Here is a 22349-nt window from a genome sequence, read left to right on the forward strand (position 1 = left end):
TTGAGGTATAGTTAAAGCTAATTAGGGGACTAAACATAACCACCAGGCCAATCTATTTCCATTACATTAGGCTGACTCAAGGATTAATCTCTTAAAATCAGAATTTCAGCAGATATTTTTCCCCCATAGGGTAATTTTCCTAGCCCCATCAAGTTACAGAATAAACTCCTTGAAAAGTTTTCTACACTAGCTGCCTCCACTTCCTCTTTCTCATTCACTCATTAATCTTTTGCAATATGGCTTCTTATCACTCACCAAACTTGCCTTTTCTCTGTTTCTCATATACAAGTTTCCATGTCCACGACTATATCTTTTTCTTTTTTTTGGCAGGGCAATGAGGGTTAAGTGACTTACCCAGGGTCACACAACTAGTAAGTGTCAAGTGTCTGAGATTGGATTTGAACTCAGGTCCTCCTGAATCCAGGGCCGGTGCTTTATCCACTGTGCCACCTAGCTGCCCCTCTACAACTATATCTTTATTCTAGCTATTCTCTATTCCTGGAATGCTTTCTTTCCCTTATTGCCTTTGGCTTTTTCTTTAAAATGAAGCTTAGGAATGATCTTCCACATGAATCTTTTTCCTGCTGTTCCCAATCCTTAGTGCTCTCTCTCCCAAATTACTTTAATTATTTTTATATATTTGTATGTATTAACTACATACTTAAATTATATATGCATTTATATATGTACATATATATATACATATACATACATATACATCCATCAACATATATAAATACACATACATATATATGTATGTGTATATATAAAACCCCAAATGAGGAGACTTGTATTTTTCTTTATAAAAATGTATTTAAATGAGATCTAAGTTGTTTTGTGAGAATATACACACATATAGATATTTATCTATATATGAATTTGTTGTTTTCCTCCTTTAGTAAGTAAGCTCCTTCTGAGTATGGATTTTTCATTCAGTTGTTAATTCTTAGTACTTGTATCCCTAGTGTCTGTGTGGTGCCCAGCACATAGTCGATGCTTAATAAATATACATTGATCCATTGGTTGATGGATGATCACCTCTTTGTGAAAAGATTCTTATAAATCTTCTGGCCTAACCCTCTCATATGGCAAATCAACAGTGGGGAAACCATTTGCCTAACATTAAACAATGACTTTAGTGGCAGAGTTAGGGCTAGGATCCAGGTCTTCTACTACCTGAAATGAGGTTCAGTCATGAAATGCTTATTCCTTATAATATCTCTCACTTTTGACTTAAGTTCTTAATTTTCCTTCAATCCCCCTTATAGAATATGGGAAGGTCTTGTGGAGAAGAACACAGAGGGAGAACATTGAGGGTTGGAAGAATAATTGACATGGGTCTCAAGTGTGATGGGTGAGAGGCCATCACACCATCTCAAAATTTCAGATTTTGAAGGTACCATAGCAAATCAGTTCAGTCCAAACCCCAAAACAATTACCATTAAACATACCCAACTTGCTCAAATTACCAGTGAGGTAAGTACCACTACCTCCCACCACCAGCCCATTTTGGATAGTTTTAATTATTAATCAAACAATCAGTAAGCATTCATCAGACATATGCTATGCACCTGGCACATGGCATATACCATATCCATATAGTATGTCCCTGGCACTGCTAGATGCTGGAGATACAAGTACAAATAGCAAAATAATCACTACCTGTAAGAAGTAACATTCTGATGGGGGAAGGCAACAAGGACAAATGCAAATATATACAGGATGAATATAAAAATATAAATAAAAAGTAAAGTACAAGATAGTTTGGGAAGAAAAGCACTAGGTAAGAGTTTGGGGGATTGGGAAATGATTCATGGAGAAGTCAAGGCTTGAGTTGAATCTTAAAGGAAGAGAGGGATCTGCGAGAAGGAAGAAAGGAGGAAATACATTTTAGGAATAGAGGATGACCACGGTAAAGGCAGCGAGAGATGAGATGGAGTGTTGTGCATGAGGAACAATGAAAAAGCCAATTTAGTTAGATCACTGAGTTCAGCAGAGGACACACTGTCTAATGAGGCTGGAGAGATAAGCTGGGGCCAGGTTGTGAAGGGCTTTTTTAAAAAGCTAAATAATTTACATTCTATCCTATAGATACCAGGGATCTCCCTAGAGTTGATTGAGTAGTGAAATAATATAGTCATATCTATCTTTAAGGAAAATAACTTTGGCAACTGTGTGTACGTTGGACTGGGGCTGGGGTGGGGGGGCAGTAAAAAACCTGAGGCTAGACCAATTAGGAAGTTGTTACAATAATCAAAGTGAATTTGTTAAGGTTTGATGATCTAAGATGGAAGTTATATGAGAATAGAGATGATGGGGGAAATGTGAGAGATGTTGTTGAGGCAGAAACAGCAAGATTTGGTAACTGATTGCATATGTGGAGTGAAAGAGAGCAGACTCCAAAAATAATGCTGAGGTTGCAAACCTAAAGAGCTGAAAGTATGGTAGTGATATTTGTGCTCATGAATGTCATGGTCTGGTTATCTTTTCCACATGATCAGTGTATTTTCTGGAGTAATTAATTCTTTTTAGATGATATTGAGAAGACAACCACTATCTCAAACCCTTATTTCCTCTCACCTAGACTACCACAAAAACATTTTTACTGCTCTCCCTATCTCTAGTATCCTCCTACCCCTAACCATCTGTCATTGCTATCAGATTACTCTTCCTAAAATGTGTAGCTCTGATCACATCATTCCTTCACTCAAAAACCTTCAATGGCTCCCCATTTCCTGAGAAATGGAGTCCAAACTCCTCATCCTGCTACTCTGGACCACACATTATCTGGCTACAACCTACCTTTCAGCCTTTCTATCAATATTCCTGTTAGTATATTTTTTGTTGCAGCCAAATTGTATTACCTGATGATATCTCATGTTTTTGTATCTTTTGTGTTCCCTTTCCCTGGAATGACCTCCATGCATGCCCAGGTCTGATTCCTGCCTGTATGTATACTCAGCCTTTTTGTACAACCACCCCAGACATAAGTAGGTATTTAAAAAGAGCTTTTTGGCAGAGCCAATTCTAGGTGCAGGATCTCCTGACTCCATACTGCCTCAGATTTCATTGGGCCACAGTCTGGTCTCATCTCACTGTATGTCCATCTGTTGGGGTTGGTGTTAAGAATTGTCTTGTAAAAAGTGAAACAAATCAGGAGGCCGGATTTGACTTGAGATAAGGGAGCAGGGTTTCATCTGCCTTCTAGCTTCCTGGAAATGGTCATGGAAAAATGGACCTTTGGAGGTTTTCCAATTGGAAAGGGCATGCATGATCATGAGAAAACCAAGGTGCTTTGGAGCAATAACCTTAGATGTCTGCAGATGAAGCCAGGGCAGCCTCAATTGGTAAAACATTATTGGAAAGGTCTCTTTGCTTCCAAGAGCCTTCAAACAGAGGCAGTGAAGCATAAGAGAGAAAACATTGGACTTGAAATCAGAAAGATTGGGTTCAAATCCTGCCTCAGATACTTACTAGCTATGTAACCCTGGGTAAATCCCTTCAGCTTTCTCAGATTAGCTTCCTCATCTATAAAATGGGCATAGTCACAATACCTGCCTCATAGCACTTTTGACAGGGGCAAGAAATAATGTAATGTACATAAAATGTTTTTTAAACCTTAAGGTACAATGTAAATATGATAATAACAACAATAAGAATAACAATAATAACAATACTACATTATTATTACCTGGCTTTGCTACTAACTAGCTATGTGACCTTAGACTAATTATTTTTCAGTGTTTCATTTTTCTCATCTATAAAATAAACGAGTTGGTCTAGTTGAACTCAGCCCCATCTACCTGTACATCTCTACTCTATCCCTCCCTACCTCCCCCTGCCAAATCATTCATTTCCTTTTTCTTGGGTCCAGTCTGTTAATATGTAAAACGAGAGGGGTGCACTAGTTGATTTCCAAGGTCCCATCCAGCTCTAATGTTCTGTGATGATTTGTGAGTTTCTTTGGGTTATCCACCCCCCTTCCAAAGTTTAATTTATGCCCTTAGAGGTTTCTCTGATACTGCTTTTATCCTAAAGACACTGTGGCTCAGAATGAGTCCTCTCTTTACCAAAGGAATGCCTACTCCCATTGACAGGCAACTCTGATTCTTAGTACTTGAAGGGTATACATTCCAAGGATCTTCCCACCTCTTCTGGAATGAACACCTTTGAAGGCTGTTGGGATAGATGAGGGCTATAATCCCAGTGTACTGTGGGGAATAAAACACTTTACCTCATGTCTATCAAACTGAAGAATTTGGCCAAGAGTTGCCAGGCTGAGCCTCTCAGAGATGCTGAGGGCATGACATTGTCAATCAAAGTTTATCTCCTCCTTGACCTCCTCCCCTCTATCCCCTGCCTTCCAGCCATACCCCAACCTCGCAAGGCAAATTTCATGCCAGAAACTGTTGTCTTCCCTTGGGTGTCACAAGTCCAAACTTGTCATCAGAAATGGACATGGCCTTGTGATCTATTTACAGTTTAACTTTAAGAAAAGTATGCTGCTTTACATGTTAATCTATAAATTTGCTTTTGATATTTTTGATGCTGAAAATTTATTGTAATGGTTCCCACAGATCCCTTAGATTTCTCCAATAAAGTCGTACTTTGGTGCCACATTATGAAGTGGAAGGAACCCTTGGTTTTTAGAATCTATGGCAACAGCACACACATACTCTGGAAGATTATGCTAACTTGGAAAGACTGTTGCATGGGCCCTGTTAATGGTCTCAGATATGTCACCTGAGAACCAGCCTGGCTAAATTCAGAGAGACTCATCACTGGGAGGTTGGCTACTGAGTAATCAATTTTTTTGGACACAGGAATTCAGTAAGATCATCTATTAAAGTATGGAGGAGTTCCAATATGCATTTGTAGAGGGAGAGCTCACCTCAGTGAAATGACATCTCTTTAAAGTATCAGTCCAAATCAATGCAATAAGCATTTATTAGTGTGGTAAAAAGTTTTAACAGTTGGTTAGCGATAATGGAGAGACACCAATTTTTTAAGGACCACCCTTTCGGGGAGGAGACCAACGGCATGTGCTACGCACGCCAGTCCGCCTGCTGAGCACTCCACTTCCGGGGTGCGAGCTTAAAAGGCAAGGAGAGGGGGGCGGCTAGGTGGCTCAGTGGATAAAGCACCGGCCCTGGATTCAGGAGTTCCTGAGTTCAAATCCGGCCTCAGACACTTAACACTTACTGGCTGTGTGACCCTGGGCAAGTCACTTAACCCCATTGCCCCGTAAAAAAAAAAAAAAAAAGGCAAGGAGAGAACAGAAGTGGGATCTCTTTCCTGCTCTGCTGGTCTCCTGGCTGCGCTGCACAGACAGACGCATACTGGAGTTGGATGCGGCTCGGCTCGCCATTAGCAGCACGCGCTTGACTCGGTCTCTCTCTCTCCCCAAAGGTGGCCTTGGGCTTTTGGTGAGTTTTATACGGAATATAGACTAAGCTTAGACTTAAGACTATTTGTTTTGTATTTCTACTTTCCTATCCCTCTAATCAACATCACCTGGTAACTACCATACAATAAAAGCTCTAACTAGAAAACCAGAAGCTTCTTCCATTTACTAGTCTGGGATATAAATTAAGGGAAAGGTTAAAGAGGGGAGATTTATGATCTAATATCTAATTTTAAATCTTACCTTAGTCACCTGCTATACAAAATGGAAGAAAAACATCCATTTCCTTCCCTTAAAGAGCTTATATTCTTCTTGGGAGGCAACATTTACACAAGTAAGCAAATATAGCATAATTTGAAGAAGGAAACAACTAGCAAACAAACTAGCAAACAATTATCAAACTAGGAAACAAACAACTAGCAGATCATAAAATAGACTTCCTATAGGATGTGGTACCAGAGATGGACCTTGAAGGAAAGGTAAGGATTCTGAAAGGAGTAAATGTAACCCAGGCATGGGAAGCAGACTGTGTAGAGAAACAGAAATGTAATGCCAAGATCCAGGAAGCTGACCCATTTGGGTGGAATGTAGAAGTCATGAAGGGAAATTATGGGAAATTAGTCTGGCATGGGAGATTAGAGTCGGACAATGAGGAATTTTGAAATCCAAACTGGGGATCCTATATATTATCTTGAAAATAATAGGAACCAGGGGCACCTAGGTGGTGCAGTGGATAAAGCACCAGCCCTGGATTCAGGAGTACCTGAGTTCAAATCCAGCCTTAGACACTTGACACTTACTAGCTGTGTGACCCTGGGCAAGTCACTTAATCCTCATTGCCCTGCAACAAACAAACAAACGAAAATAACAGGAATCTATTGAAAGTTCTTGATCAAGGGAGGGACATGGTTAGATATAGGATTTAGATTTAGGAAAATCATTTTGGCAACTTTGTGGAGGACGAACTGAAAAAAAAATCAATCTCCTGTTTGTGGAGACTTTGGGACTGATTTAGCTCAACAAACACTTATCCCAAATTTTACTGAATCCCTCTCTGCTTTCTCTTGCTTTCCTTTGGCTTTTCTTCTTCAATTCAATCCCTGCCCTCAAGGAGCCTATAATCTAACGAAAGAGAGAATACACAAACATTAACAAAAGAAGCTATATACAGGATAAACAGGAAATAATGCACAGAAGGGCTCTCTCTTTTCCTCAGCACTTCCAGAGGAGGGTCAGCTCTCTCTTCACAGGCACCATGCCTGCTCTTAGACCACTTGTGAAGCCCAAAATCGTCAAGAAGAGGACCAAGAAGTTCATCCGACACCAGTCAGACCGATATGTCAAGATCAAGAGAAACTGGTGTAAACCAAGAGGCATTGACAACAGAGTTCAAAGACGATTCAAGGGCCAGATCTTGATGCCCAATATTGGTTATGGAAGCAATAAGAAGACAAAACACATGTTACCTAGTGGATTTAGGAAGTTTCTGGTACACAACGTCAAAGAGCTAGAAGTGCTGCTGATGTGCAACAAATCTTACTGTGCTGAGATTGCTCACAATGTTTCCTCGCAGAATCAGAAAGTCATAGTTGAGACAGCAGGTCAGCTAGCCATCAAGATCACCCATCCAAACACTAGACCGAGGAGTGAAATAAATGAGTAAAAATTTGCACATTTTTATTTGTGTTAAATAAACCGCCAATGACAAAAAATATGAACAGAAGGAAGGCATTAGATTTAAGAGGGGTTGGGGAAGGCTTCCTATAGAAGGTGGGATTTCTCATTTTGGTCTAAGCTTCCCAAGGCTATAGAGCTCCTATTAAACCCTCTTTTCCATTCCTTGCCTCCCTCTTCTCATCTTGTTCTCCACTACACTGTTTCCACTTAGATCTACCTTCTCTGGGTTACACCCTACATTCTAGACATCTTTTTCCTTTCCCCATCTAAATTTCCCTGGCCATGTGTCTTTAGGGCTAGGCTCTATGATTTCCAAGGTCACAGCTCTTAATTGGATAAATGAAAGCCTTAACAGTTCATAATAACTTAATGTGTTAGGCTAACAAGGGTCACTACAATATGGCCAATGCCTTAATCCAAAGGAGAAAATCTCTTCTGGTCGAATTTCACATGCTACTATGACAGTACAAAAAGGGAAGTCATTCTTGTCAGGGGACATTTGTTTTGGTGCCTCAGTTTTTATCATATAAGCAGTCAGTTATCTAAAGTATCCAGGGAACAGACTCTGCTTTCTCTCTCCGTGTGGTAAGATCCATATCTCTGTAGGTTTATTACTATTTGTCTCCATCACATCATTTGACAGGTAGCTCTGTCACCTACCTAAGAATTTTTAATACTGAGATTCAAAATTATTATTAAAAAGTTATCCCTGGGCAAGTCACTTAACTCTCATTGCCCCACCAGAAAAAAAAAAGTTATGGTGAGTGAAAAAGTTATACTGATAGATAATTCAGAAGCTTTTGGAGACTCCTCTTTTTGTTATTGTTTGTGCTGTTGTTCAGTTGTTCAGTCATGTCCAACTCTTCATGATCCCATGGACCATAGTATATCAATACTGTGCATGAGATTTTCTTGGCAAAGGTACTGAAGGGGGTTGCCATGTTCTTCTCTATTCTTTCTCTTTTTTTTAGAGTCTCCCAAATAAAACCCCAACTCCTAAGCCTATTGTTGGACGTCTTCCATCATTTGATACCACTATTCTCCTTCACATGTCCTGCCTGATGGCCATCTTCTAGACATATTCCATGCTCTCCTAGCTTTGTTCATGCTCATGTCACCCACTATATCTGGAATCCCACCTTCCCTCACCATATTAATTTGTTGACATTCTACTTACCTCTGCATCTTATTCAACTCAGTATTCACATCTCCCTGAAGAAATCCCAATCAGAAATTTTACAACCCCCTCTTCAGGTAATAATAAAAAAAAACACCTCACATTTCTCTGGTTCTTTAAGCAGTTTACTAAAAAAAAAAAAACCCATTCATTATGACCAAGTTGTTATACGAGGGATGCAAGGATATTAAAATTTAAGGGGAAAAAAGTTCAGAATTAAGGAAGGAATCAATGTAATCATATCAAAAACAAAGAAAAATATTTTTAAAAACACATTCTTATCTCAGGAGATACAGAAAAATCCTTTGACAGAGTAGAATACTCATTGATGCTAAAAATATTTGAGCTTTTAAAGCACCAAAGATTAAATAACTTGACCCCTCACATAACTAACAAGTATTAGAACTAAGATTCAGATCCAATTAGATATTGTCCAAATTTAATGCTCTTTCTGGTCAGAAAATTTGCCATTCTCCCTCAGAGCTTATAAACTAACCTTTTAAGACATCTTATATATGTTGGTTATAGCTAACATTTATGTACTAGGTACTGTGCCAATCTCTTTATAATTATTATCTCACTTGATCCTCACACCAACACTGGGAGGTAGGTGCTATTAATTTTCCATTTTACCTCCAAGGAAGCTGAGAAAAATAAGCGATTTGCCCAGGGTCACACAATCACTAACTGTTTGAGGCTGGATATGAACTCAGATCTTTCTGACTCTAGGGTTAGTGCTCTATCCACTTTACCACTTAGCTGCCTCTAATTATGTTCTAATTTGTATTGTGGTTAATTGCATACATGCTTGATCTCAACTAGACTGTTATCTCCAGGTGGACAGGGATAATGTGCCTGGCATATAGTAAGAACTTAATAGATGCTTCTTATTGTTGATAATGTTATATTTCATCTCTATATTCCCTATAGTCCTAGTTCAGTGCTCTAGACCTAGCAGAAGCTGAATAAATGGTTATTAAATCAAATTAAATTTTACCTACTCCAAAATCATAGTTATGGGACTTCTCAAAGACTCAGGTAGCAAATGTTGGAATTTAGACCTGGAAGAAAATTTTAAGAACATCTATTTGAATCTCCTCATTTTACAAGTGAAGAAACGAAACCATTTAAAGATGAAATGACCTGTTTAAATGGACTTATCCAAGGTCTCAGGAATAGTCAAGGAAAGAGTGAGGACTTGAATTCATTCCATTTGTTTCAGGAACCATTTTTTTTTTTTAACTTTCCCACCTGCTGAAGTCTCAGCTTGGGGTTTGTTTTTAGATTTGGACTGTCTTAGATTGAGTAACCCTCTGTAGTGTAAGGTAAACCTTGACTCTTGAAACTATAGCTAGCCCAGTTCCCTAAGGAACAATGAGAATTCATGGGTACCTTCACTTGGAAAGAATAAAAAAGCATCATGAGCCCCAAGAACAATAATGAGAGCTAACGTCTATCTGACATTAGGACCTGTCCAGAGCTGAATCTAAGCAGTACTCCTGAGTGACCAGTAGGGGTCAAAGTAATCTCCCAATTGAACTCAGATGATTACAGAAGCTAATTGTATATATCCTTTTCTCTTTAGGTTAAAAGTTAGAAAAGAAGAGAATGAACCAGGACAGGATAGAATGTTAATACCAAAGCAGCCTTAGCACACAGAATTTGGAATGTTAGAGTTGCCAGAGATGATAGAGTACAACATCCCACCCCTATTTAAAAGAGGAAGAATCTTTCAATTGTACATTTTCTCCTTTTATAAAATTAAAAATAAAAGCAACTTGTTTATACCAACTGGTCCAATCTCTCCCTTCTCAAATACCTGTTGCAAGTAGGCTCTACAATCTTTAAAGATAATGATCCTTTAAATGTGTATAGTACTTTACACTTACAAAGTGATTTCATCTCCTTTCATTTATTCATTCAACAACTATTCATTGAGTGCCTAGGATATGCAAACACACAGAGGTAATTATGACTTTGTCCCTATTCTCATGGAATTTACAACCTGCCTTAATTATTTCATTCCACCCTCCTACCATATAGGTAGCTCTTATTATTCCTGCCTTATAGATGAGGAAATTGAAGCTTGATAAAGTTAAATTATGACCTCAAGGTCACACATAAAGGAGGTAGCGAAGGCAGCACTTGTATGCGTATAAATCTTCTGGCTTCTGGTCCATTCCAGGTCTACTTCATCCTAATCTAATCCAAGGCTGTACCATGATGTTTCTCTTGCCATGCTGATTTCCATCGAAGGGATGGGAGATGCTATTAGCTTTTATACATGGACAACAGCCTAATAACCCCACAGAATTATGGTGAACAAAACCATTTTGGCCACATTTCATATTGTATAGCAAAAAGCACATTGGACTTGGAGCCAGAATACCTGGGTTCAAATCTTGGCTCTGCTTTTTAGAGGTATAGAATTTTAGTTGTCAGTTAATTTTTCAGACTCTCAGGTTCCTCTTCTAAAAAATGGGAAATTATTATTGTTATTGTTATTAATAACAACAACAATAATAATAACTACTGTACCTCACAATGTTTTTTTTTTTGAGAAAGCACTTTGTAAACTGCAAAGTACTAAAGAAAGGTGAGTTATCATGATTTTTATGATTTCCCTAGTCAGTTGGTTTTGTTATACATGCTTAGTTTTGTTGATGCTTTTTGAATAAATTTTGACATATACCCTGCTTCCTTTGCTATAATTTCTTAAGAGACCTTCCCATTATTTTTCCTGAATGTTTTTTGAAAGCAAGAATTGTAGTTACCCTCAGGGCCAGCTTTACACTAAGATAGTGTATTTGGTATGACCTGAGAGACCATTTCTTATTCATTTAACAAACATTTACTAAACTCGACTGCCCTGTACTGGAGACTATTAGGTATTCTTTTCTTTTCTTTCTTTTTAGTATTCATTTTTTAAAAATTATGAGTTTTGACTTTTCTTCCTTCCTCTAGTCTCTCCCCCATCCATTGAGAAGACAAGCAATATCATATCAATTATACATGTGAAATCATGCAAAATATTCCTATATTAGTCATGTTGCAAAGAAAAAGCAAGGAAAAAATAAAGTTAAAAAAAGAGTTCATCAGTTCTCTCTCTGGAGGGGGATAGAGTTTTTTTTTATGAATCCTTTGGAATTGTCTCAGATCATTGTCTTGATTAGAATTAGACTATTCAGGGGGGCAGCTAGATGGCACAGTGGATAAAGCACCGGCCCTGGATTCAGGAGTACCTGAGTTCAAATCCATCCTCAGACCCTTGACACTTACTAGCTGTGTGATCCTGGGCAAGTCACTTAACCCCCATTGCCCCGCAAAAAAAAAAAAAAAAGAATTGGACTATTCAGTTTTACCCAAACTCCACATGTCATTCCCTGCTGCCCTTCATAAACTTAGGATATACTTTTTCCTCGATGACCTTTCAGATTCACCTCCTCCAGGAATCATCACCTTCTTTCCTTATCCTTGCTGCTGGTAGCATTCTCCGTCCCTCCTCCCCCCCCCCCGCCCCACCCCAGGTAAATATTTCTAGACTACTTTGTCTGAATCTCCCTCTTGTATCCTCAAATTCTTATTTTCTTCTATACTGACCTATGAATGCCTCTTCCTCCTGAAAATTCTTTTCTTTGCAATACATTGTAAGTCCTGGAAGTTAAGGACTGCTTAGTTTTTTGCCTTTGCATCTTTTCCACTTAACATAGTTCGTGGCATATAGTAGATCCTTAATATATGTCTCTCTAATAAAATTGAATTGCTGGGGGGCAGCTAGGTGGCACAGTGGATAAAGCACTGGCCCTGGATTCAGGAGGACCTGAGTTCAAATCCAGCCTCAGACACTTGACACTTACTGGCTGTGTGACCCTGGGCAAGTCACTTAAGTCCCCACTGCCTTGCAAAAAAAAAATTGAATTGCTAGGTGTTTGGGACACTTAGATGCTATACCCTAATATTTAGTATGGCCCCCTGCATGCAGAGTCACAGGGTTGTCAAGTTGAAAGGACCCTTGATAGCCATCTAATCCAATCCATGCCAGAAAAGGAATTCTCATGCATTGTATGTCTGATGTTCACCCCTTGTTTGAAGATCTCGAATGAGGAGGAGCTCACTCCCTCTTCAGCTGCCTGTCTTATTTTGGGGTAGTTCAAATTGTTAAAAACTTTTCCCCTAACTTCAAATCTAAATTTACCTATTTGCAACTTGGCATCTTAACATCACAACAACACATGCTTTGCTCTTGGTTTTGTCCTATGAGGCCAAGCAAAACAAGTCCAGTGCCTCTTCCACATGACAGTCCTTCAAATACTTGAACACAACCATCATGTTTCCCCCTGAGCCTTGTCTCCTTCAAGGTAAACATGCTCTCTTCAGTCAATAGACCCTCATCAGACATGGGCTCAAGGTTCTTTACCACCCTGGTTGACTTCCTCTGGACACTTACCAGCTTATTAATGTCATTAAACTGTGGTGTCTAGAACTGAACATAATAAACTAGATGTGATCTGACAGACCTGGGAAGATTAGAGAGAAATGATCACTTTCTTACCCCTGGAAACTCTGTTTCTCTTAATGATGCCCAAAGTCATATTAACTCTCCTGCTGCCACAGGACCCTGATGACCCAACCCAGTATTCTAGTCTTCCAAGATCTTTTTGGATCCTGACTCTGTTATTTTTCTCATATTGGTCTCATCTACAAATCTAAAGAGCATGGAATCCATGCCTTGATTCAAGTCATTGAGAAAAATATTAAACAACATAGAGCCAAGCACAAATTTCTGGGGAATGGCACTAGAGATTTCTTGAAAAGTTGACATTAAATCATCAATGAATATGCTTTGAGCCCACCTACTCCTTTTTTCTTAAATTTTCATAGATTATTTTTTTTATTTTTGTTTTTCTTTGGTACTACATTCACTTGTGTAGAAAATTGCCCCCCTTCCTTTTTTTAAAATTAGAATTTCTCAACAAGCATCTACTTTTTCTCATTACCACCTTTCCCTGTCCTCTATAAAAAGGAAAGGCAAAAGAAAAGCCTCTTATAAACAAGCATAGTTAAGTAAAACAAATTTCTACATTGTCCATGTCCAAAAACATTTCTCTCATCCTGTATTTAGAGTCCATCACCTCTCTGTCAAGAGGTGGGTAGGACCATCATTGGTCCTCTGGAATTGTGGTCGATCATAACATCAACCATAGACTTTTAAAGTTGTTTTACTTCGAATTATTCTTGTTATTGTTTAAGTTATTCTCCTAGTTCTGCTCACTTCACTCTGCTTCATTTTATTCAAGTCTTTCTAAAATTCTCTTTAAACCATTCCTTTCATCATCATTTTTATGACATAATAGTATTATATTACATAAATATATCATGATTTGTTTACTCATTTACAATCAATGGGTACCTCCTTAGTTTCTCTTCTTTGCTACAACCAAATGACCTGCTATAGGTATTGTTGTACCTCTTCATTTCTCACTTGGCTGCATTACTCTTGGGACTTCTCTGACTGGCTTCACAATGACCCAGGAAGCCCACCCACTATTAGGATGACCTCATCAACCTGTGAGATTTCATCAGCCTTGGTACTCTGCTTTATCACTACCTTTAGCCTTTCTGATTGACGAGTGGAGCCATGAACTCCAAATCTCCATTTAAGGAGAAATCTCAGCTCAGATATCTCATTTTTCAAATGGCAACACTAGCTAGGACTTCTCTGCCCGATTTCTCCACCATGCCCCTTCCTCAGGTTTCCCTCCTGGCTGCTTTTCAGCTTCCTTTTGTTGGTTGGCTTCCCCCCTAAGATTGTAAGCTCTTTGAGGGTAAGGATTGTCTTTCTTTTTTTAAATCTTTGTATTCCCAATGTTTAGCACAGTGACTGGAACATAGTAGGCAATTCATAAATATTGATCAATTAATTGATTAATATGGGACCTTTTCCACTTTCTTTGATTTACTTGGGGTAAAGATAGATGCAGTAGTGGTAGCTAGATGAATGGATACTACTCATGGTTCAGAGACTTTTGGGGGCATAATTTCAATTTGCTTTCCAAAATAACTCTAAGAATTCATATCTATGCTAATAGTCCATTAATATACTGGTTTTCCTTCAGTTCACGCCCCCGCCCTGCAAATTGGCCATTTTCCTTTTTTGTCATGTTTGCCACTCTGATGGGTATGAGATGGAACCTTGGAACAGCTTTCATTTTAATTTCTCAAATTCTTTGTGCTCTTCCTCCCTCTCACCATCTACTTTCCTCTCTCCCTGTTTTTCCTGTTTCCCTATTGAAGTTTAATGTATTTCTAGACCTAACTCTGCAAAATAAAACCAAGAAGACCTCTAGGAACTGATGCAAAATATACAGTGACAACAACTTTATAAAGAAAAAAACAATTCGGAAAGCCTTTAGAATTCTGACTGAAGCAATGGCAAATAATAATTCCAGAGGACTAAAGATGAAACACATTTCTCACCTCCTGAGAGAGAGGTGATAGATGCAGAATAATGCATACATTTTTGGACATGGCCAGTGTAGAAAGTTTTTGTTTAATGATTCTTATTTGTTGTGTTTTCCTTTTCTTTAAAAAATATTCTTTGGGGGTAGGGTGGAAATTAGGAGGGAGAGAAAATAAATACCCCTTAAATGGTAAAAATTGTAAAATTAAAATAAGTTGATCAATGAGTTTTCTCTGTATCTACATGTCTCAACAAAATTCCCATTTTTCCTCATCAGAAAATTGTGTCTTCAGAATTTTGTCCCTGAGTTTTCAATCTCTTCTGAGATAATTTCTCTTGTAGGATTTTAGTACGTGGAATACTATTTATTCTTACCATTAATCCTTTGAAATCTACTCTCTGAAAATCTAGAATGCATGCCATATTTTGTCTGATTCTCTTTTTCTTCTCTATCACAAATTCTAAGAGAGACAATGGTCATTTGGTCCTCCCTCCTGAATTCCTTGTCATTTTCATTTCAGCAAACAATTCTTCCCAGTTAGCCAGAATCATATCCAGTACAGAATATTCATTTGTTGCTGTAACCACTATTTGAATGATGAAATTATCATAAATTTAAGTCAAGAAATCATTATCTATTCTTATTTTGGTACAGAGAGGGAAAACTGAAGTCCCCTATTAGTGCTATCTATGTTGGGCTTTTGATCTTTATCAAAGATCAAAAGATCTTTATTCTCAACTACATTCTCTTTTTGTTCAGGTGATCTGTAATAGACTCCAGTGACAAAATCATATTTATTATGATAAAATCATATCTATCATATGGGGGAAGGTTGGTGGTGCAGTGGATAGAGCATTGGCCCTGAAGTTGGAAGGACCCGAGTTCAAATCTCCCCTCAGACACTTACTAGCTATTTGGCCCCTGGGCAAGTCACTTAACCCCCATTGCCTTAAACATCTGGGGTCATCTCCATTTGTCCTGATGTATATCTTGCCACTGAACCCAGATGGTTCTGGAGGAGAGATTGAGGTTGGTGACCTTACACAGCCCTCCCTCACTTAAGTCCAATTCACTGCAAGTCATGACATCACTCTGATGTCATGGTCCTCTTTGAGATGGAAAGACAAACAAAAACAACACTCTATATCTATTCAGTCATCTTTGCCCAAATTCTCAGCAACAAGCTCCCTTCCTCTAAGTCTTGATTTTTTTTTTATATGGGTATAACTTAATATTCAATGCTACTCTACTCCATCCTACCTTCACTTATCTTGCTTCTTTTGAATAAAGCATATTTATCCAGTTCCATATTCTAGTCATGGATTTTATCCCAACACATTTCCTTGATACTTCTGTGATCCAGTTTGCCTCCTTGCAGTAGAGCCTATATTTCGTTTTTGTTGTTGTTCAGTCATTTCAGTCATGTCCAACTCTTTGTGACCTCATTTAGGGTTTTCTTGGCCAAGATAACTGGAGTGGTTTGCCATTTCCTTCTCTAGCTCATGTTCCAGATTTTTAAAAAATGAGCCAAACAGGGTTAAGCAACTTGCTTAGAGTCACACAGCTAGCAAGTGTCTGAAGCCAGATTTTAACTTAGGTTTTCTTGACGCTTAGATTGGGAACTCCTTGAGTACAGGGACTATTAATGACTTTCTTTGTAACTCCAGTGCTTAGCACAGTACTTGATATAGAATAGCCCTTAATACTTAATGACTATTGAACCCAGGTTTGAAATCTTAAAGTCATTTTTATCTTCTCCCTCTCCCACATCTCCTACCTGTTGTAAAGTCATATTTATTTCTAGTTTCAAGTGTTTCTTGAATCTGACTAGTTTGTATTTCCCTTGCTCCTACCTTTTTGCTAAGGTTATTGCAAGGGTTTCATAATCATTGTCCCCCTTTCCATTCTCTTCCTTTTCTAACCCATCTCGCTCATTTTTAGCTTCCTAATGAGTAGTTTTGACTCTATAATTCTTACTCAACAACCTTTAATAGCTATCTAATCAAATGAGATTCTTAGCCTGGCATTCAAGATCCTCTACAATCTATGCTCAATTTAGCTTTCCAGACTTATCTTTCCCAGATTCCCCTAAAGTTAGCACAGTGATGCTTAATGAATTCTTATTGTCTTGACTTAATTATACATCCCCAATGCCTAGGCAAAGTAGCCTATCCACTCTCCTCCAAAACATGCCTTGGGAATTCTTGCCTCTGCTTCATGGATTTAGAGCTAAAAGGGATTCTAGAAGGGAATAAGTCCAACCTCCTCATTTTACATATGAGGAAACCTGAGGCCAAAGAGGTTAAACGAGTTTCCCAAGGTCATACAGCTAAGGAGTATGGGTTCAAAGTCCTAATTTCAGATTTAGCATTCTATCTACTATACTATCTAAATACCTCAAATGATGATTGAGGTCACATAAGTAAACAGCAGAGGCAGGATTCAAACCTTGGTCCTTTGACTCCAAAACCAGAACTTCTACCCCATTCCACTTTGTCTTCTGCTTTTGCTAAGAAATACACCACCACCACCGCCAGTCAAAAAATGAACAAACAGTTTTCAAAAGAAAAAAATCAAAGTTATCTATAGTCACAGGGGAAAAAATGTTCTAAACTACTACTGATTAGAGAAATGCAAATTAAAACTCTGACATACCACCTCACACTTATCAGACTGGCTAACATGACACAAAAGGAAAATGACAAATGCTGGAGGGGATGTTGAAAAAGTGGGATACTAATGCACTGTTGGTGGACTTGTGAATTGGTCCAACCATTCTGGAGAACAATTTGAAACCATACTCAAAGGACTACAAAACTGCATTCCCTTTCACCTAGCACCACCACTGCTAGATCTGTATCCCAAAGAGATCAAAGAAAAGAGAAAAAGACCTATTTGTACAAAAATATTTATAGCTGCTCTTTTTGTGGTGTCAAGGAATTGGAAATTGAAGGCTTGCCCATCAATTGGGGAGTGGCTGAACAAGTTGTGGTATAGGAACATAATGGAATACTATTGTTCTGTAAAACATGATGACCAGGCTGATTTCAGAAAAATCTGTAAAGACATATGAACTGATGCAAAGTGAAGTGAACAGAACTAGAACATTGTACATAGTAACAACAATATTGTAAAGGTGATAAAATGTGAAAGACTTAACTATTCTGATCACTACAATAATCTAAGACAATTCTGAAGGACTCATGATAAAAAATGCTATTCACCCCAGGCAGAGAACTGATAAGCTCTTTTTGCTTTCTTTTTTTTTTTTTTAAGTTTTTATTTTTGCAATAAGGATAATATGGAAATTTGTTTTACATGATTTTATATGTATAACTGATATCATATAGCTTGCCTTTTCAATGGATTGGAGAAGGGCTGGAGGGAGAGAGAATTTGGAATTCAAAATTAAAAAAAAAAGAATGTTAAATAAATAATCAATTTGAAAAAAAAAATCACCACCACCACCACTACTATTACTTCATTTCTCCAGAACAGTGGTGGGAAGATGGGAGAACAATTAAGAAGGAAAAATAAAAGATCTAAAAATGGATGAATTAGACTATCAGAAATGATGATAAACTGTTTGGTCAGTTTTTCTGACAGTTGTGTGTGACCTATTACGTGTTCTTTGTTACAAAAGCCAGAGACTTCATTCATTATGGTAACAGCCTTGGCTAGTGGTGAGGAAAATGGATTTTCAGTGTAGAAAACTTCAGTGGCAGAACAATGCAAATAGCCCCTGTTACCACTCCCCATCTCCCAGGAGAAATATATGGATAGGGATTTGCTTTAAGTCCATACAAAATGCTTGGGTCTTTGCTTAGCTTGTAACCTTTCTTTAGTACAGAAGGGAAGTTATTTGAGAGCTTTTTATCTTCTGTGCTGTAAATAGCAATGGGTGGGTAGTGTGTGCTAGTTGAATCCATTATTGTGAGGGTCCTGGCATTTGATAGCATTATCCCCTTTAGAAGCAGAAGAGAGGATGAGCTATTTACTTCCATCCACAGTCCATGCTCACAGAGCAGGTGCTGAGCACAGCAAACTGCTATTAATGACTGAACAGAGGCCTAGGCATATTCCTATGTTTCTGCTTATCATAAACCCTGTGGTTAGTTTTGAATTCATTTTCAAACTACACTTCATTGCAAGTTCCACAGATAAATGCATGCAGACACACACACAACCACAGACTCTGGATTTTAAGTTTTGCAGTAGATCTGATTTGTTCCTCCAACTTTCCACCTTTGCTATACTTCATGTAGTAATTTTAATATTCAACTGTTTAGATTAAAGCAGTAAGAAAAGCACTGGATTTGGAGTCTGAATATGTGGCTTTCAATTCTGCCTTTGCCATTTACTACTTGTGTGACAAGTAAGTCACTCTCTGGACCTCAGTTTTCTTATCTGTGAAATTAGGAGAATAGACTAGATGATTGCTAAGGTGCCTTATTGATTTCAGTTCTGCATACCAGTTTGTTACTTAACTTTTGATTCTGTTTCCTAGAAACATCAACTCATTCTTTTTCCTATTCTCCAACCCCAGACCCCTTGCAATAAATAGCAGCTACCTCTTATCAATGGGTTCTGGCTTCAACCCTTTCCTGCCCTATGCCAGTTCATTTTACTTGATGGAAGGGAGGGAGCTCAGTAGCTATAATTTTGGATTAGCAAGGTTGTCTCTTCTTTGTTCCCCTCAATCCTTGTACTTTGACTAAAAACCTTCTTACCCACCATGTAGGTGGTAATTTATTCATAATAGACACATTTTTATTATAATAACAGAACCACTTTCTGCAGAAAAGAACATGGCAATTTTGTTAATGAATATCATATGTGTGAGTCTGGGGTGAATGGGAACTTCTGGGTCTGGTTTGGCCCTGGTTCAAAGCCTTCCAGGAAAATAGAATCTTGCATGGCCACACCCTCTAGTTCCCATTTACCTCTGTCAGGTCCAGCTGTTTTGTATTAGAGACAGAATAGCAACACACTCTTTGTGCACATTAATAAATATAAAATGTTCAATAAAATAGTTATTAAGTGATATTCAACAGCACTTACATTTTCATTTAGAAACACATTTACATCAATTCACTCATTATCCCATGACTGATATAGTCACCAGGGCATCGTCTCTCTGGGGCCTGGCAAGCTCACCTTTGACTCTCTGACCTTTGGCAGGCACAGCACGCCCTTGACAGGCTTCTCCTCATTCTCATTGCCTCTCATGGGATGCTGTCTGATGGGAAGATGTCAGCCAGAGAGAAGCCAAACTAAGAGAATGGCTGAGTTCTTCTGAATTCACTCCTACTTCATGTTCCACAACTGTGGAAGAGGCTACCGTCTACTATGTACTTAGCAGACTGGACCAGTTACAGAATATTGATGCATGCTCCAAAGTCTCTTCAGGATATTTCCATTACCTATCATCATAACCCTCCTAGAAACAGGTTTTGCATCAATGGCACACCAATGATACAGGTTTGTAGGGCCTGGGCTTACTGGCCAGTCCCCCATAAAGATAGTTTTTTTTCCATTGCTCCTCACATGGCATTACTTAAGGTCCCAAATCCTGAGTACTATTTAGATTATTAGTGTCCTTCTAAAATGTTTAGAATTGAACACAATCAATCGGTCAATCAATCAACAGATATCAATCTATTAATGTCTCTACTCGGTGTGAGGCACTGGCGATACAAATAAAATGACAGGCCCTGTCTTAAAGGAGTGGTCTGATCAAGGCAGAGCACAGTAGGACTGTCACCACTCTATTTCTTTACACTCTGCTTTACTCAGTGTAGGCTAGCGACATTAATTTTTTTGGCTCTCCTATCAAACTGTTAACCCATATTGAGTTGGTGCTCAAATTCAATATGGAACCAAACCCACTCATCCACCCCTTCCCTCCCCCCACCCATGTTTTTTTCTACACAGACTGCTGTCTAGCCACACCTCTCCCAATTTTGTATTTGTGTAATTGAACCCAACTGTAAAGCTGTATATTTATCCTTATTAAATTTTATCTCATTGGACTCAGCCCAACATTCTATGCTGTTGAAATTTTACATCTTTAAAGAGAATGATGTAGATTCACAGGAACCTTGTCAACCACCTCGGTTTTTAAAAAGGGAGTGTCCAAAATATCAAAGCAATGGAAGGTAATGAAGAATAAATACCAAAGCATGGCATGGTCCTATGATAATATCGTTAAGAATGGTAAAACTCGGGCAGCTAGGTGGCGCAGTGGATAGAGCACCGGCCCTGGAGTCAGGAGTACCTGGGTTCAAATCCGGCCTCAGACACTTAACACTTACTAGCTGTGTGACCCTGAGCAAGTCACTTAACCCCAACTGCCTCACTAAAAAAAAAAAAAGAGCAAAAGAATGGTAAAACTCAGAATAAACTGAAAGCTAGTAATACCTCAAAAGAGGGTTGTTTTTATTTTCTTTAGGTAATTTAGTTGTATTGGTGAAAAGACCAGGATTATGGAAAGACTAGGACTGCTGCTCAGGGTAGATCAAATGATAATAATAAACAACAAAAGAAAATAGTGCTCCTTACCTTATTTTACTTCTGAGTTTTCCCTCTCAAGGAAAATGATCTTGAGACTTGAAAATACAGAATGGTTAATAGGGTTGGCACCTAAGATAAGTAAGAAGATAGTAAAAGAGCTGCCCTTGATGAGATCAAGTGACCTGGCTCAGATTTGCCCCATCCTCAGTCAAGTTGAGCCAAGCCAAGTCAACTCAATGAACACAACACCTACTATGCACTGGACACTGAGATAAATGCTAGGAATACAAAGAAAGGCAAAACCAATCACTCCTCTCAAGGCATATAGTAGGGGCTTAAGAAATGCTTGTTTGGTTAAGACTACTAAGCCACTGAGAAGTACTATAGGATTGAAAAGGTCAACTGTTTTCATGATTTGAAAAAAAGGACAAAAACAGAAAGTAAAGGTCATTAGCCTTAGCTTCAATTCTTGGAAAAGGCTAGAACATATTATGTTCCCGAACAAACAGAAAAGGAAATGCTTATCCTCGAGAACCAGCATGGCTATTAAAAAAAAGTTTATGCCAGTTATTTCCAAATGCCAATGTCATTTCTTTTTATTGAGCTAGAATCTGGCTCCCTCTACTCTTTGGTTCCACCTCCCCAACCCCCACCAGCTTCTACCCACAGTCAAAAATGTTTCCCTTTGGATCATTATAGAAGAAATCTTCCTCCCTCATAAGATAACTCTTCAAATACTTGGAAACAGTGGTCCTCATGTGACATAGTTTCCAGACCTCTCATTATCCTGTCCATCTTCCTCTAGACATACTCTTCAGGAAGCGTTCCTAGATGGCCCCCAAAGTCCCTTCAATCCCTCAGATTTTATGACAAAGCTCCAGATGTGGCCTGACCAGAAGAGAGAATATATTGGGATTAATAACTCCCTCAGAGCAGCCCAAGAGCTCATAATCTTTTCTTTCTAGCAGCTGTATCACACGGCTGGTTTTTAGTATGCTAAAAAATAATTCTTCCATTTCACTAAGCTACACTTATAGCACAGAGCTGAGAACATGGTTAAATATTTAATAATTGCTTTTAATTAATTTATTCATTCATTCAATCAATCCATTTTGAT

The 22349-nt window shown here is 38.4% G+C and overlaps 1 protein-coding gene across 1 annotated transcript; it reads left to right on the forward strand.

Annotated features, from left to right (window-relative positions):
• Nucleotides 1-6659: 6659 nt before the first annotated feature.
• On the forward strand, nucleotides 6660-7067 carry LOC122732878 (60S ribosomal protein L32-like). Its single transcript, XM_043973292.1, has one exon. The coding sequence runs from the start codon at nucleotides 6660-6662 to the stop codon at nucleotides 7065-7067; it is 408 nt and encodes a 135-aa protein (XP_043829227.1).
• The last annotated feature ends 15282 nt before the right edge of the window (nucleotides 7068-22349 follow it).

The sequence above is a fragment of the Dromiciops gliroides genome, chromosome 6 (genome assembly GCF_019393635.1).
Source record: "Dromiciops gliroides isolate mDroGli1 chromosome 6, mDroGli1.pri, whole genome shotgun sequence".
Taxonomy (NCBI): Eukaryota; Metazoa; Chordata; class Mammalia; order Microbiotheria; family Microbiotheriidae; genus Dromiciops; species Dromiciops gliroides.